The sequence below is a fragment of the Monocercomonoides exilis genome (assembly GCF_001643675.1).
Source record: "Monocercomonoides exilis strain PA203 chromosome Unknown scaffold67-269241, whole genome shotgun sequence".
NCBI classification, from domain to species: domain Eukaryota; phylum Preaxostyla; order Oxymonadida; family Polymastigidae; genus Monocercomonoides; species Monocercomonoides exilis.
Window position 1 is genome coordinate 140,280 of NW_027150612.1, and position 17,237 is coordinate 157,516.

At 34.3% G+C, this 17,237-nt stretch overlaps 3 protein-coding genes across 3 annotated transcripts; all 3 read right to left on the bottom strand.

Moving 5' to 3' along the window:
- Nucleotides 1-527: 527 nt before the first annotated feature.
- Nucleotides 528-2,978, bottom strand: MONOS_8769 (uncharacterized protein; the record flags this gene model as incomplete). The annotated part of the gene is made up of 4 exons (XM_067879205.1): nucleotides 528-2,190; nucleotides 2,253-2,746; nucleotides 2,799-2,826; nucleotides 2,964-2,978. 4 exons carry the CDS (start codon nucleotides 2,976-2,978, stop codon nucleotides 1,426-1,428), a joined length of 1,302 nt encoding a protein of 433 aa, XP_067719030.1. The 3' UTR covers nucleotides 528-1,425.
- A 601-nt stretch (nucleotides 2,979-3,579) lies between these two features.
- MONOS_8768 (uncharacterized protein) lies at nucleotides 3,580-4,172 on the bottom strand (the record flags this gene model as incomplete). The annotated part of the gene is made up of 2 exons (XM_067879204.1): nucleotides 3,580-3,757; nucleotides 3,997-4,172. 2 exons carry the CDS (start codon nucleotides 4,170-4,172, stop codon nucleotides 3,580-3,582), a joined length of 354 nt encoding a protein of 117 aa, XP_067719031.1.
- Nucleotides 4,173-4,589: 417 nt separating this feature from the next.
- Nucleotides 4,590-16,821, bottom strand: MONOS_8767 (uncharacterized protein; the record flags this gene model as incomplete). The annotated part of the gene is made up of 3 exons (XM_067879203.1): nucleotides 4,590-15,903; nucleotides 16,171-16,647; nucleotides 16,720-16,821. The coding sequence occupies 3 exons, from the start codon at nucleotides 16,819-16,821 to the stop codon at nucleotides 4,975-4,977; spliced, it is 11,508 nt and encodes a 3,835-aa protein (XP_067719032.1). The 3' UTR covers nucleotides 4,590-4,974.
- Nucleotides 16,822-17,237: the final 416 nt, after the last annotated feature.

Consider the following 17,237-nt stretch of genomic DNA (forward strand, 5'->3'; position numbering starts at 1 on the left):
GAAAGAAAGGAGATGCAAATAAAGAGGCAGCTCTTGAATGTGTGTTCAGAATCGTTGGATATTTTTGAAGAAGAAGGATTGTTTGATTTGACGGTTATGACTGAGTACATAAATTTTAAAGATGAAAGCGTTTAAAAGGGAAAGGAAAGAAAGCGAAAAGAAAAATCATTTACATATTTCTCATTGTGGTTTTTTTTTTTTTTTTTTTTTTTTTTTTTTTTTTTTTTTTTTTTTTTTTTTTTACATGTGTGTGTGTTTGCTTGGTTGTTTGTTTGTTCTTTTTTGTAGGAGGATCCCACTCGCTGGTGATTTTATTTTGTTTTTTCTGCAATAATTTCAGCGAATGCTATTTAATCGGTTTTTTATGTACAAAAATTTTTATTATTCATTATTTTATTTCAGCTTTTCTGTTTATCAATTATTTTTGTTGAACAACAGCAAAGTCGTCAGTTTTCTCTTTTGTTCTTGTTTTTCAAATTTTTATTATGCATCAATCTTCATTTCATCAGAAAGCACAAAACACACACTTTGAATTTTGCATGTTATATCTTTCATTTTTTTTCCCCTCGAAAAGACAAGGAAGCAGCTTCCTGCCATTTCATTCTGCAGACAAGAAAATCGTTTCCGACACAACTCAAAACAAACAAGAAAATGAAGCAAAGATAGATAAAGAAAGAATGAAAGAGAAGCTTCTTTCAGAAACCAGAAATGATTCTTTGAATGTGAAAAAAAAATGAATAACAATATCAACTCAGTGAAACATGATAATAGACTGTTTTATGAATAAGGAAGCAAAAGCTAAATCATTTATGAAAAAGATTGAAAAAAAGGAGAAATGACAGAATGAAAAATACACTTCAAAAGTTGGAGAAAAGCATTTTAAATGCACATTTGTTTGAAACGAAAATGAAAAAAATTCTAAAAAGAAAGAGGAGGGAAATAACTGCAAAAACAAAATAGAATAGAAAGGAAAAACGAGAACAAAAACCAAAGATGAGAAATAAAATCATTGAAAGGTTAAACACGATAAATATTTCATTTGGACTATTCAGTTTTTATCGTCTTATTTCATTTTAAAGAAGAATTTCAAAAGAAAGAAAGAAAGAAAGAAAGATATTTTTTTTTTCTTCCTTTTACAGTTTTCTAAGTTGTGAAGCTATACAAAAAAGAAAAGAAAAGAAAAGAAAAAGATTTTGAGTTAAAAAATTCAATTTTATTATCCCAAACACTTTCAAAATACTCTGATAAATTACAAATAATACAGTTAAAATATTTTTGTTTTGAAATAACATATTCTCAAAGTTTTGAAGAATCATTAATCAATGGGGAAAAAAAAAGAAGAAAAGGAAAAAGAAAAAAAAAGAAAAAGAAAAAAGAAAAAATGATTTTAATTTGGAGTTTCAAAATAAATATCAAATCATTAACTCAGATGTACACAAAATAATCAGATAAGTTTTCAGGCAGAAATTTATAAATAAATTTATTGTCATGACTTTTATATGTTTCATGAAAGAAAATGATGATGTCTTCATATCCTTCTTCTTCCATGGTTTCAAACACTTTTCTTTTCAACTCTTTTCTTTTCGCTTCATCACTTTCTACTTCTCTTTCGCTATCCAATCTTTCGCAAAGGATTTCGAAAAAATCCAAATATTTCGAAGTTTGTTCATCGATCACATGCGATTGTGCAACCTCCTCTAAAACAGCATCAATTGCTCCGCCTTTCAACAAGAAATCAACTTTTATAGCTTCGTTGCCTGCTGCAGTTTTCAATCTAAAAATGCATTGACTGCTTATTTCTTTATAATTATCCCTTGATGCTCGATACACCTGAACAATGCTGCTAATAAGCCCAACATGTTCTTCATTCTGTGACTTGCAAAGGAAGAAGAAAGGCTTCAGCATTTCAAGCCATTTCATCAAAATAAGCAATTCTTTCGTTTCTTTTCCTTTTCCCTCTTCTTTTCTTTTCCAATCAATGTATTTTGAAAGTTCTTCGATTTCTCTTCTTGCTTCTCTCGCAAAATGCAGCTCATTCACAATAACTTTTTCCAACCTTCCATTGCAGTCAAATCGGTTTATCAAAAACTGCCAAGCTGATTGATACGCAAGTTGAGTGAGGTTGAAATGTTCCTGGTGATATTGAATGGCCTCTTTGATTTCATTCAAATACACTTCTCTTATCACTTCCTATATTAAAAAAAAATTTGAAAAAATTAATAAATCAAAAATAAAAAAAGAAGAAATCAAACATAATATCCTGGAATATTGCTTAAAGCCAGCAAAGCCATTTCCACTTCTTTTTGAATTTCCTCTCTTTCTTCTTTGTTCAAAGCAACTTTAAGAAGGCAAGGCACGCAAGTTGAAAGCAATTTCTGAGAAGCCCAGGAGTTCGATAAAAGATAGCTTTCACAAAGATCAACCAAAAGCTTTACATTCTTCTCTATTTTTTTCTCATTTTCGTCAATTATCATTTTTTGAACAAAAGAGTTCAATATAGAATGATAAAAGCTGCTGTTCAATATTCTTTTCATTTCTTTCCAATACCCGACATGCTTCAGCAGTAAAATTGCATTGTCCATCCACAATTTCTCTTCTTTAATCATTTCATACATTTTGTTGAACAGTTCTTTTGTGAAAACTAATTCGTATTCATCCTCGTTCATTTCTTCCATCACTTCATTCATTTCTCCGATTTTCTTTCTCTGTTCATCCTCATTGCAATGCTCCAGTTCAGAAAACAGTTCTGAAAAAAAAATGCAAGTTACAAGAATCCAAGTACAATTACAATTGCACGCCATTGAACATTTTTGCGTTGTCCGTCTCCTGCATTTTTATAAGAACAACGTATTCAGAAAGAAATGTCATTTTCATCATTCACATCAAATGGACACACGTTTCGTCAGATGAAATAGATGGAAAACAAATACTCAAAACGGTCATATAAATATGTGCGTTCACACCATCATTCTATGCATTTGTATTTTTTGGTTGGCTATCAAAAGAATAACAACGCTTTATCAATTTGTTTTATTTGCAATGGGTTCTATGATCAAATAAAAAATTATTTGAAAAACCATTATTATCCATCTCCAAATGAAAGATATGCGAACGGGCATTGTCTGTTGAGTTTGCTTTATTATTTCATATTGAGCATGAATTGCTTGAAAGGCAGTTCCAACAACGGAATAATGAATGATGATTTTTGAGATTGGATAACCAACAAAACGTAACGATTTGAATTTGGAACGAAAAACTCTCCGTGCGTGCATTTTATAGTGCCCTATTGATTGTGAAGTTGTTTCCATCTGTAATCACTCCAAAGTTCAGGAATATTTCAAATTATTTAAATGGGAAATTATTGCTTTGGGATGGGGAATGTTGAAAAGATGGGGCAATTCATTGAATTACCGATTGCAGATGGCATGATGAAGAAATCAATGGGCGAATGGGTGAAGGGTGAATGTGTGGTGGAAGCGCCAGCCTTCTTCTCAACATTCATGCTTCATCTGTTTCTATATGTGGCAAAAAGGAAATATAGAGCAAGTATCACTCAGAGGATGAATGTTGTCTGCTCACTCAGGGAGCGACCATTGCAGCATCTGTGTGGGCTCTTCCGAGACTGGCTGAGGAATGAGGTGTTGGCTGTTTCTTTGAAAAACTCATTGCTGGAATGGACAGTTGCGACAGAAGCGCCTCTTTGGATGTGGCAGAAGTTGAGCATTGTGGATGAGGGCGGCTGCATGTGATGAGAACGCTAACACACACAAGAAAATAAGCGAATGTGTTTGAGAGATCATAAGGGAAATGTTTTTGAGGTGACAGCAATATGTGTGCGTGGAAGAAAAGAGTTTTGTGGGAATAGTGGGAATTATTGGATGAATGGAAAGATATGAGCCGAGAGAATTCGAAAACACCATTGCCGTTTGCATTGACTGCTTTCTCGAAAGCGCGATGAAGGCTTCGCCATTCGGACGCTTGTTGATCATTACACACTCAGCTGGCTGTGACATGCAGACAACGAGCCAATCAGCAGTAGCGAACAGACCATACATCTCCCACTGCTCGCAGTTGAATGTCTTCAGCCTTTGGAGCATGAAGGCATTCGCACACTGTTTGTTCCTTCCACAGTCGCATTCATGCCTTTGCGAATGCCCACCATCAACACACATCCTGATGCAGATCAAGTGCTTCAGCGAGACAAGCTAACAGCTATGTTCTTTCATGCTCTTCACAGTACCAGCCTTCGAAAATGGACAGCTGAATAGAAAATGCGGTTCAATCAGCTGCTTGTTTTTGTGCGCCAGGAAAAGAAAAATATGTTTCATTCACTCTTTTTCTTGCCTGAACGACCATTGACCGCACCTTGCTGAATTCTTTGTTCTTGATCCTGGTGATGAAATTCCATTCCCATGACTTGACTTCTTTTCATTTAAATTGTTTTCTTCTTTAACGCATTCTTCAATGGGGAGAATGAAGTTTTGTCATTTTTTTCCCAATCAAATCCATCAGATCCAATGGCGGGACTTATCTCCTTTTAAAGATTTTGATTTCCAAAACGAATATTTTTTGTTTGGAAATATTTCTTATTTTTTGAATGACTTTTTGTGTTTATTGATTTTCTGATGAATTGAAAAGATTGCTTGTCATTCATAATCATCAATAACCAGCTTTGTTGCAAAAATTGAAAATATTTATCAACAACGAAATGGCAAAAAAAAAAAAAAAAAAGCGATAAAACATTGAAACTTGTGAAATGATATAATATAAAAAAGAGTTGCATGAAACAAAGCATTCAATAATAATAATTTTATATGATTTTTTCTTCAGCGAATAAATTTGCTATTTATTAAAAAATAAATAAAAAACAATCATACAACATTCTAATAAATACACATTAACACACTTCTTCTTCTTCTTCTTCTCTCTTTTGTCTTTTTGATATCTTCACCAAAAAACAGCATCAGACTCGCATCACAACTCGTCCAAAGGCGATTCCATTTCTCCCTCTAATTTCGCCTCGCGCAGTGCTCTTTTCGTGAGGGCAGCTGCCAGCACAACAAACGGATGAAGAGAACCCAGCACCCCAAGCAGCATTTTCTTCGCCAGATCGCTCGAATTTGTCACAAACGACGCAAACAGCGACTTGAACGACATCAAAAGCCCTTCATACTCCTCCTTCATCTCCAAACATTCTGCACTCTTCAAATGGCTGCTGTCAAACAGTTCGTCAAGCAGAAAGAACAAAACTCGCATCGGATAGCTCAGCTTTTTGTTGGCGTGGCTCAGAAATAGTTTGCCATTTGCATTGCTTCCACTTCCCGTTGTCATATTGCCTTCATCACTTTCATCATCATCTTCTTCTTCATTGCCACAATCCTTTCCATTCCTCATTCGATTAGCAATATTCCATTCTTTGCAGCAGCAAAACCCTTTGAAAGGAACACCACATTTGCACATTCGCACTATCTGGAAGCAATTTTGAGATGAAAGCTGGCTTTTGCTTAGCACAAGAACTGCATTCGTTTGGAAGAGATTTGACGAACTTTCACATTTTTTCTTTGAAATAGTGGAAGAGGAAGAGGAATAAAAATCAATCCAAGAATTTGAATGATTCTCATTTTCTCTTCTCCTTCTTTCCTCCCTCTGCACAAGCGCTCCTCTTCTGAAGAACCTCCCGTCTTCAGCCATCTCCAACACACACTGTGCTCTGAAGAAGCTCAAGGCGCATGCACGCGACACCCCATCCTTCGAGAAAAGAAGCCGGAAATAAACAAGATGCAGCTGGCTCTCATACAAATCACTCACAAAATCGCTGATGAGCTTCTTCGCAAACAGAGTTCGGTTGATGTCACGTGTAGATTCTCTTCCAAACTCGACAGAAAACATTCTCTTTGCTCGTTTTAAAGACCTTTTGTGATTCATCCTGTTTTCATTTGAATCAAATCTGCTAATTCCTTCTTTCTCTTCTTCTCCTTCCATTTCTTCTTCTTCCTCTTCCTCCTCCTCTTCATCATCACTCCTATAACTCCCTTCCTTCATCATCAACACAAGAATCGCAGTAATCATACACTTCACTTTCCCGTCTCTGCAATGCAACAGCCACCTCCCCATCTGCCTCAACACCCCTGCTGCCCCCAGAAGTGGACCCAGCGGGAGTGGAAGAAGCAGAGAAAGAATCTTCAGCCCAGAAATTGCTGCTTCTTTGCTGCCAACTTCGAGGCAATCGCTGACAATGCCCAGAAGCGTCAGAACCACTTTCTTCATCCCGTCGCCAATGCAGCTCAGGCGCTTGTAGCGGCGGAGGGTGAACAAGGAGAGGAAAAGAGCGTGTGTGGAGGAGGGAGTGAAGGATAGATGATGAAATGAAGGAGAAGTTGAAGAAGAAGATCCAAATCCAGAAACTCTTTTTGAAATCTGATTCATTTTGGATTCTTTTTCTTTTCTTTTCCATTTTCCTTCATCATCATCATCTTCTTCCTCTTCTTCTTCTGCACAAAACCTATTCAACCGCGTTGAATGTGACTGCCTCTTATACAAATCTACCACACCCTCATAAAACGTGCATTCGTTTATTCTCTCTCTCACATACTCACTCTTCAGAAGAGAATGAAGTGCCCTCAAAACAGAAAGAGAGGCAGATTCCACAAAATCGGACTCAAAATCAGAGCTTGTCGAGCTTATTTTGTGGATTTCTTTTGATTTTTGATGTTTTTCTTGGCATTTTTGATTTTTAATGAAATCATATTTGTCTTCTTCTTCTTCCTCCTCTTCTTCTTCCTCCTCCTCATCATCGTCTTCATCTACATCCTCATCAAATTTCTCATCTTCCTCCTTTTTCTCGTCCTTCTCTTTCCCTTTCCTTTTCTCCTTTCCCCTCTCCTTCTCCCTCTTTTCCTTCTCCTCCCTCTTCTTCTTCGCCTTCCTCATCTTCTCCTTCAACTTCTTTATCCCTTCCACTTCATCAAACCCTTCCAAATCTCTTCCTTTTGCCCCAATCATTCGCCATCTGTCTATCAAATGCCTTGCAATCCCCAAAAACGGCTCAAACATTCCGTTGTTGAAGAAGTTAATGCGCTCTTTTGTGTCTCCAGAGAAGGAGAGACGGATGGAACGGGAAGAAGAAGAAGATGATGATGATAAAGAAGAAGAAGATGATGATGATGAAGTTTTTGAAGAACAAATAGAAGAAGAAGAGGAAGAAGAAGAAGGTTGTGAAGAAGAATGAGAAGAAGAAACTTTTGAAGAAGAAGAAGAAGAATAAGAATAAGAACGAGAAGAAGAAGATGATGATGAATATACAGCATCATCAGTTTGAGTTGCAGTTGCTGTTGCAGTTGCAATTTCATCAGCATCACAACAAGAATCAGAACTAACCACATCCATCAGAATATCGTCCCAATGCCTTCCGAAGAAGAACTCGCGATAATAATGTTTCTTCTTTTTCTTCTTCTTCTGAGAAAGCAATGAAACTTTGCTTGTTTTCACTTTTTGTTGTTTTTTGTGGGAATTTTTGGAATTTTTGAAATTTTTGGGGAAAATTTGATTGAAATTGAACGAATTGGTTATTTCATCTTCGGATGATGATTGATCAAGTGATAATGAATGTACATTTTGTTCTTGTTCTTCTTCTTCTTCTATTCCATCTTTTTCTTCTACTTCTTCTTCAGAAGAAGAAGAAGAACATTCGCTTTCACTATCATCATCTTCTTCCTCTTCCTCTTCCTCTTCCTCTTCATCATCATTTTCTTCTCTTTCTCCTTCTTCCCTTTCCTCTTCTTCTTCCACATCCTCCTCCTCCTCATCATCATCTGCAAGAAGCAATTCAAAAGCCAGCAAAACACAAGTCAAAAATCTCCAAGTGAAAAATGTGTTTGAAAAGATGACATGAGAAGAAACGGAAGATTGCTCAACAAAAGAGAGCAGAGAAAGAGGATTTTGGAGGAAAAGAGAGGAAGAAATGGAGGTGAGGGAGGAGAGGGAAGAGGAAGAGTAAGAGGAAGAGGAGGAAGAAGAAGATGATGATGGAGAAGACAATGGAGAAAGATTTGAATGTTTTTCTGCTGTTGATGATGATTTTGTTGAAGAAGAAGAATTAGAAAAAAGAGAAGAAGGAATTTTATAAGTTTCAATATCTTCTTCTTCTTCTCTTTCTTTTCCTTCTCTTTCTCTTTCTCTTTCTTCTTCTTCTTCTTCTTCTCCAAATATAATTCCCTTTGAATGTTTCACAAACATTTCTGAATAAGATTTGCCTGTGACAACACGAATGGGAGAAGAAAGAGAAGAAATAATTGAAGAAGAAGAGGAAGAAGAGGAAGAGGAAGAAGAGGAAGAGGAAGAGGAAGAAGAAGAAGAAGAAGAAGAAGAAGAAGAAGTAGAAGTAGAAGGAGAAGGAGAAGGAGAATTAAATGAAGAATACGATGATGATGATGATGATGATGAAGGAGGAAGAGAAGGAGAAGAAGAAGATAGAGAAGGAGAAAACGAAGAGGAAGAAGAAGAGGGAAAAGAAAGCGATGATGGAGAAATAATTGAGGAAGGAGAAGAAGAAGAAAATGATGACGATGACGATGAAAAAGAAGGCAAAGAAGAAGAAGAAGCAAGAAGCAGAGGAGTATTAGAAGAAGAAAATGAAGAATTTTCTGGTTTTTTGACTGAAGTTGCATGAGACGTTCGATTGAAGCAATACAAATCATCAAAATCTTCTTCATCAAATTCTTTTTCTTCTTTTTTCATTTCTTCTTTTTCTTTTTTCATTGTTATTTCTTCTTTTGGTTTTTCCTCTTTTTTCTTTTTTTCTTTTATTTTATCTTCTTTTTCTATTGTTTTCCCTTCAAAATCTTTGTTTTTATTTGTATTTGAAAGAGAAGAGGAAGAAGAAGAAGAAGAAATAGAACGATTAGGAAGAAGAGGAGGAGGAGGAAATAAAGTTGTAGTAGTAGTAGTAGTAGAAGAAGAAGAAACAGAAGAAGAAGAAGAAAGAAGAAGAGGAGTATTAGAAGAACAATTAGAAAGTGTTTGAGAAGAAGAAGAAAGAGAAGAAGAAGAAGAAGAATTTGAATTAAAAACTTCGTTTTGTTTGTTTTTATTGCTTGAAATGGAAGAAAATGTTATTTTTGAAGAAGAAGAAGAAGAAGAAGAAGAAGAAGAAGAAGAAGAAGAAGAAGAAGAAAAGGAAGAAGAAAAGGAAGAAGAAAAGGAAGAAGAAGAAGAAGAAGAATTTGAAGATTTCATAGAAAGAAGAGGAGTATTAGAAGAATAAGGAAGAGAAGAGGAAGAAGAAAAAGGCAATAAATCAGAAGAAAGAGAAGAAGAAGAAGAAGAAGAAGAAGAATTTAATGAAGAATTTAATGAAGAAGGAGAAAGAGAAGGAGAAGAAGAATTAAATAAAGGAGAAGAAGAAGAAGAAGAAGCAATATTTTCTGATTTATTTATGGTTATTTCATTGTTTTTTCCTTCTTCTGTTTGTTTGTTTTCATTCGTTTGAATTGTCTTGTGTGACTTTTTGGGAGAAAAGAGACGAAAAAGATTGAATGGAGAAGAAGAAGAGGAGGAAGAAGAATTTGAAGAAAGAGAAGAAGAAGATGGAGAGGAGGAGGAAGAAAAGGGAGAAGAAGAAGAAGATGATGATGATGAATTAAAAAATGAAGTTTTTGAAGAAGAATTAAAAGAAGAAGAAGAATTCGAATTTTTATTCCCACAATTAATCTCTTTCATATCAACAAATGTTGTATGAACACGAATATCGTCTGAAAAGGGGAATAAAACAGAAGACGGCTTATTTTCCATGTTTTGCTGCTCCAAAATAGGAAGTGGAGAAATATTATTTTTATTTTTGTTATTTTTGTTATTCTTTTCTTCTTCCTTTTCTTCTTGTTTAGAGTTAAATAATGGTTGGATAATGTTTATTGGAGAAGAATTGGAAGAAGAAGGAGAAGAAGGAGAAGAAGAATTGGAAGAAAGGGAAGGAGAAGAAAGAGAAGGAGAAAGAGGATTTGAAGAAGAATTCGAATTATTAACAACATCAGCATTATTCTTTATATTTCTTTCGTCTCTTTCATTTATTTCTTGTATTTCTTGTATTTCTTGTATTTTCTTCATCTTTTCTTCCATCTTCTTCAAATAAACAGGAGAAGAAAGAGAAAGAGAAGAAGAAGAAGAAGCCATATTAGTAGCAATGGGACTCAAAAACACACGATTTTTGGTAGGAGAAAGATTAACTCGGTTTTCATAGGAATTCATGGGGATTGGATTGAAATTGAGAGAATTGGAAGAAAGAGAAGAAAGAAAGGGAGAAAGAGAAAGAGAAGAAGAATTAGAAAAAGAAGAAGAAGAAGAAGAAATATTATTATTATTATTCCCATTTTTTTCTTTTTTCTTGTTAGCTTTCACAATTATCGCATCTTGCACAATAATTCCATTCATTTCCGTGTTTTCTTCTTCCAATTTAGGCAACTGCCTCCCAAAAGAGAAAAATCGCTTAAAAAACCCAACTTTTTCGTGTTTTGTGCTCAAACTTAATTCTTTTGCTTTGTTTTCTATTTGTCTTCTTCTTCTTTGAATTTCTTCTTCATTTCCTTTTCTTTCTCTTTCTCTCTTTTCTATTGAAAATTCCTTTCTTCTCACTTCAATAACTTCATTTTCATCATCATCTTCTTCTTTCTTCTTTCTCTCTCTTTTTCCTTTCCCTTCTTTCTTTTCCCTCATCTCCTTCATCTTCTCTTGAAATCTCAAATTCAGCATGTTTCGCGCTTCCAATTTAGTCACCCAGTCAAAAACAGCTTTTGGGTGTGTTTTTGTAATGAAAATATGAACATATTTTATTAATTGTGGTTGGAGATCTAAAGATAGAGAAGAAGAAGAAGAAGAAAGAGAAGAAGAAAGAGAAGAAGAAGAAATATTGCTCTTCATATTTCTTCTACAATTATTTTCTTTCTCCTTCTTCTCCTTCATCATCATCATCATCATTAGCTTCATATTCTTCTTCACATCATTTTTATTCTTCTCTTCTTTCTCCTTCTCCTTCTCTTTCTCCTTCTTCTCCATCCAATCCATAATCATTCTAAATCTAAAAGAAGGGATATAAGCAGGATTGGCTATGAAAAGAGAGAGAGGAGAAGAAAGACCCAAAGAAAGAGAACATTTGAGAGAGGAAGAAGAAGGAAGGGAGAAGAGAAGAAGAGAATTAAATGAGGAGGAGGAGGAGGAGGAGGAGGAGGAGGAGGAAGAAGAAGAAGAAGAAGAAGAAGAAGAAATGGAAGATTTAAATGAAGAGAAGGAAGAAGAAAGTGAAGAAGATAATGACAATGAAGAAGATAATGAAGGAGGAAAAGATGAAGACGAAGAAGAAGAAGAAGAAGAAGATTTAATAGAAGAAGAATGAAAACGAGAAGGAGAAGAAGAAGAATTAAATGAAGAAAGAGAAGGAGAAGAAGAGAAAGAAGAAGAAGAAGAATTATCTTCAATTTTTGATAGGAAAGAGAGAACAAGAGGGTGAACAATGAAATGAGTGGGAAAAGAATATATTTTGGTTGAGGAAATTTTGGGTTTGTATTTGAGAAGAGGAGAAAGATGGAGAAGAAGAGAAGAAGAAGAAGAAGAAGAAGAAGAAGAAGAATTTAATGAAGATTTTGATGAAAGAGAAGAAGAAAGAGAAGAAAGAGAAGAGGAAGAAGAAGAAGAAAACAGATTTTTAGTTCTATTTTTGAATGGAGAAGTAATAGCTGACACAAAATGAGGTATTATTTCATTTTCTTCATCGTCTTCTTCTTCTTCTTCTTCTTCTCTTTCTCTTTCTCTTTCTCTTTCTCTTTCTCTTTCTCTTTCTCTTTCTCTTTCTTCTTCATTTTCTTCTTCTCTTTCTTTCTTAATTTTCCTATCATTTTTATTCTTTTCATTCATTTTCCTATTAAAAGAAGAAGAAGAAGAAGAATTAGAAGTTAAATGAGAACACATAATATCAACAGGAGAAAGAGGTTCATTACAAATCAAAGAAATTGGAGTATTTTTGATTGATGAAGAAGAACAAAAATTCATTTCCTTTTCCTTTTCCTTTTCATTTCTTTTCTCTTTCTTCTCTTTCTCTTCTTCTTCTTCATTTACAACAAACTGAATAGAAGACAAGCTAAAATTCTTTCTCTTCTTCTTGTTCTTCCATTTTGGATAAAATCGACTCAAAATCGCTTCCTGAAAGGGGGAAATATCATTTGTGATGGGAAGAGAATGAGAAGATATGATGGGGAGTATTTGATAGGAGTCTATTGAAGATGAAAGAGATGAAGAAGAAGAAGAAGAAGTCAAAGAAGAAGAAGAAATAGATTGAGAAGAGGAAGAAGAAGATGCTGATAATGATGTGGAATTAGACAGAGAAGAAGAGGAAGAGGAAGAGGAAGAGGAAGAAGAGGAAGGAGAAGGCGAAACGGGGATTTTCACACAGCACTTCATCGCTTCCATTGCCATTTCCTCGTTTTCCAGCAGAATCAGATGCAGAAACACATTCTGTGGCAGTAAACTCGTCCGCTTCTGTGTTTCAATGCTCCTATTTTGTCCATTTCTGCATTCATTATTCTCGTTCTTCTTCTTCTTTTCCCTCAATCTTGCTTCTTTGTCGCTTCTCAAAGTAATTTGTTCAAATATATCCACATTTCGCCCGTTTTGCCAGCTGCGCTGGAAAATTCCGCATTTCAGTATTTTTTCCGGCGGGACAAACGGATGCGGAATAAATGTTGGGTCGGAGTTTTCATATTGATCATAATCATCATTATAATCATCATCATCATCATCATCAAAAACATCTAAATCATTTGAAGATATAGAAAAAGATGAATTTTTGAAATTATCTTCTTTTGAGAAAGATAATTTTGGCTTTACTTCTTGTTTTAATGTTTGTATTTCTTTCAAATTCAAATTCAATTTTTCTGTTTTTTCTTTTTCTTTCAATATTCTATTTGATGGAGGTGTAGAAATAACAGAACTAAAATCAGTTGAATAATCAATTTCTTCTTTTTCTTCGTCTTTTTCTTTCTTTTCATTCATCTCCTTTTTCATCGACATTTCTTGTTTATTCTTCATTGAATCAAAGATTCTTTCTTTATTTGGTGTGACTTGCTTTTTATTCAATCCATATTCCATTTCTTTTCTTTTCTGTGAAATTTTCATTGGAGAAAATGTAGAAGAAGAAGATGTTAAAGAAATGTTTGAAGTAGAATAAGATTTCTTCATCATTTTTTGTGATCTTAAATTTTTTTCCGTTTTATTTTGGGTCTGAAACGGGCGAAAGAGGGAATTATTGTCGGCAACTGTAGAAAATGCACTAACACCTCCAAATGCCTTCTCAGAAGTTGGAATTTCAGAAAGAGAAGAAAAAAGAGAAGAAGAAGAATGAAATGAAGAATGAAATGAAGGAGAATGAGAAGAAGAATGAGAAGAAGAATGAGAAGAAGAATTTAATGAAGAAATAGAAGAAATAGAAGAGGAAGAAGAAGAAGATAATGATTTCAATGAAGAATGAGAAGTTCTATCAAAATCCACCATTTCTGAATCGTTTGAACAAATAGCTGCATTTTCAATTTGAAAATCTCTTTTTTCGATTTCTTCTTTATTTTCTTCTTCTTTTTCTTTATTTTCTTTATTTTCATCTTTTTCTTTGAATTTTTCATTTTTCTCATTTTTCTCTTTATTTTCCTTCCCATTCAATTTATATTCCCTCAACTTCATCGCAAAGTTATTCACATTCGATTTCAATGAAAATTTTCTTCCTCCTCTTCTTCCTCTTTCTCTTTCTCTTCTCCTCCTTTTCTTTTCTTTCTCTCCTTCTTTCTCTCCTTCTTCTTCTCTTTCTTCTTCTCTTTCTTCTTTTCCTTCTTTTCCCTTCTCTTTCTCTTTTCTCACCAAAAATCCATAAAATGTTCTTTTTCCATTCAATTTTCGTATCAAAACTTTGTTTTTTGTGAGCGAAAACGAATTTTTTGTGGAAATCGCATAATTTTCAGAGGGAAGAAGATAAAAAAGAAGATGTGAAGAATTTTGAGAAGAAGAAGAAGAAGAAAATGAAGAAGAAATGGTAGAAAATGATGAAATTCTGGTTATTTCTTTATCTTTCTCTTCTTCTTTCTCTTCTTCCTTTAAATTTGAATAAGAATTTGAGTTTTCATTCCTATCTATTCGATCAGGAGACATAATAACGCAATCTTCTTCTTCACATTCTGTCTTCACAAGAGGTATTCTTTCATAGCTTTTCTTCTCTTCTTTCTCTCTTTCTTTCTTTCTCTTTTCTTCTTCTTCTTTTCCTTCTCTTTCTCTCTCTTCTTCTCTTTCTCTCTCTTCTCTTCTCTCTCTCTTCTTCCTCGCTGTAAATCCAATCACTTTCATTCCATCCGATGAAAGCAACACATTTTCTATTTCTTCATCTTCTTTTATTTTCTTCCCATTAAATTTTAAAATCGAATAATTTTTGCCGGCAAATTTTTTTTCACAAAATAAATTTGTTTCTTCATCGTCAAATAGACCTAATTCAATCGCTGAAAATATTCTGTCTTCTTTTTTCATTCTTTTTATTGCTTCTTCTTCTTTAGTAAGATTTCTATTTCTTTCTCTTTCTCCTTCTTCCTCTATTTCATCTTCATCTTCATCATCATTTTCCTCTTCCTCATCCTCCTCTTCTTCTTCCTCCTCCTCTTCTTCTTCTATTTCTTGAACAGAAGATGATTGAGAAAGAGGCGAAAGAGAACGACACACAACACGCAAAGGAGCAGAAGAAGAACGAATTAATCTTTCATTCCTATCATTCCTATCATTTCTTCCCATTCTTCCTAATTTTTCATTTATTTCTCTTCTTTCTCCTCTTTTATTTATTTCTTTTATTTCTTTTGTATCTTCTCTTCCTCTTCTTTCCGAATGAATTGGGCGAAATCTGCTATTTGGAGGAGAAATCAAATGATTTGTGGAAGGAGAGAAAGGAAAAGAAGAAGAAGAAGAAGAAGAACGAGAAGAAGAAGAATATGATGATGGTGATGGCGATGAATTAAATGAAGATGAAGAAGAAAGAGAAGAAATATTCAAACTTCTTCCTTTTCGTGTGGAAGGGGAAGGAATTGTGGGCAGAGGAGAAGAAGGAGTCAAATTCATTCCTCCAAATAGAAACATCATTGGCTGCTCTATTGGCTGTGTTAGAGAGGGAGAATAAAAAGAAGAAGAAGAAGATTTGGATGAAGGAGAAGAAGAAGAAGAAATTGAAGAAGATGATGATGATGAAATGGAAGGAAGAGGAGCAGAAGAAGAAGAAGGAGAAGAAGAAGAGTTTGAAGACGAATTTTGAGAAATTAAAGCAAAATTCTCTTTATCCTTTCTATTTCTCTTCACATTCCATTTATCTTCTTCTTCTTCTTCCTTCTCCTCATTTTCATCATCAAATTCTGCTGTTCTTCTCAATATTTGCCTTTGTCTATCTGAAAGCTGATTATTCCCTTTTTCGCCCGTTTTCCCGAAAATGACAGGTTTTGGGCGCAAATCCACAGGAAATGACATCTGCAGCTCCATCGGGGGCAGGCGGAGAGGGGATTTTTGCGTCTTCGGAGAAATAGAATTTCTCCGAAGAGAAGGAGAACGTGATGTTGATGTATTGATTTCACTATCTTTTTCTTTTTCATCTTTTATTGAATTATTTCTAACATTAGAACCAAATATTCTTGTTTCTTCTTCTTCACTATCTTCTTCTTCTTCCTCCTCTTCCTCTTCCTCTTCTTCCTCTTCTTCCTCTTCTTCCTCTTCTTCTCCTTTCACCTTCATCATTTCTCTTCTGTAGCGCATCCAAATTCTCTCTTTCTCTTCAAACGATTGGCGTGTGCTTTCGCGAAACAAAGCATCAACTGCCTTCACTGCTGCATCCATCAGAACTACCTCATTCTGAATGGAAATGGAAAAAAGGATAAAAATAAATTAAGTTAATAAATAAATAAAAGAAAATTAAATTAAATTAAATAAAATAAAATAAAATAAAAAAAGGAAATAAAAATATAGAATTCACAGGAGATGAATATAATTATTGAGAATGCGAAAAAATTAAAATTAAAAATTAAAAAAAAAAATAAAATAAAATAAAATAACTTTTTAATAAATGATTAAAATCAGAACGCAATAAAAACAAAGCAACTCTCCTGAAGTATATCACACCATATGGAACATAAACAGCTCTTTCCTCTGCGACAGCGTCGACCTGCGAAATCCCAAATTGTGCATTGCTATCATCGTCCTCAGCTGATCACTCAATTCTTCCCGTCTTCGCGCCTCTTGGCTGTTTTCATTGGCATCTTCTGAACACTCCACACCAAGCTCACAAAGTGTTTTTCGAAGCACTTTTTTAATAGAAGGGAATTTGGATGTTGTTGACACAGATAATGATGGTGGAACTTTAGACGATTCAACGCCAAGCACAACATTACGCCCGCTCACTAAACGCTTCGACAACGGCTTGCTGCTTGGACTGAGAATTAACGTGCATGCCTCGGCAAATTTCATCAATGTGAATTGCGCAACACTCAAAACAACAGGAGTTATAGAAATAAGCGGTTGATCTGGAAAATCCATCCTTAGTGTCAAAATTTTCAATAGAGAAGGATATAACGACTCGCAAAATTTAACAAGAGAAAACTAGTTAATAAAATAGAATGATTTAAAGAATAATTATCATTTTCAATTATTACAAATAAAAGAGATTCATACAGGGGTAATTGCTTCTGGCTCTGAACGATGTGTGAAAATATCTAAAAGATGAAAAGACACAATGTCGCGCAAAAATGCATCAATAAAAGCAAAATTTTCCATTGAATTTGTTGAAATGATTGGTCTAAATAATTTTGCATTTTTTTGGGTTAACAGTTTTGTTGGCGGAAATAGAAGAGGCTCGATTCCAACTTTTACGGGATTCCATTTTGTATCTCCATATGGGAAACGGAGTTTTCTCTGAATTGTTGAAGAAATGTGAATTGGCTTTCGAAAACTTGCTTTTGAATGATTATCTTGACTTTCGGAAGCTTGAGATGATTGTTTATGAAATGATTTCATGATTTTGAAGAAAGAAAGTTGTTGTAATTATTGTTTGTACTTTAAAAAATTCAAACTATTTGACTGGACAGCATTTTTAAAAAAGGCACCCATAACGAATTTGTTTGGAGAAAAGTTTTAATTTGGATAAATATTTTTTGTTCATGATTTTTGTTCCGCATAATATATTCGAATAT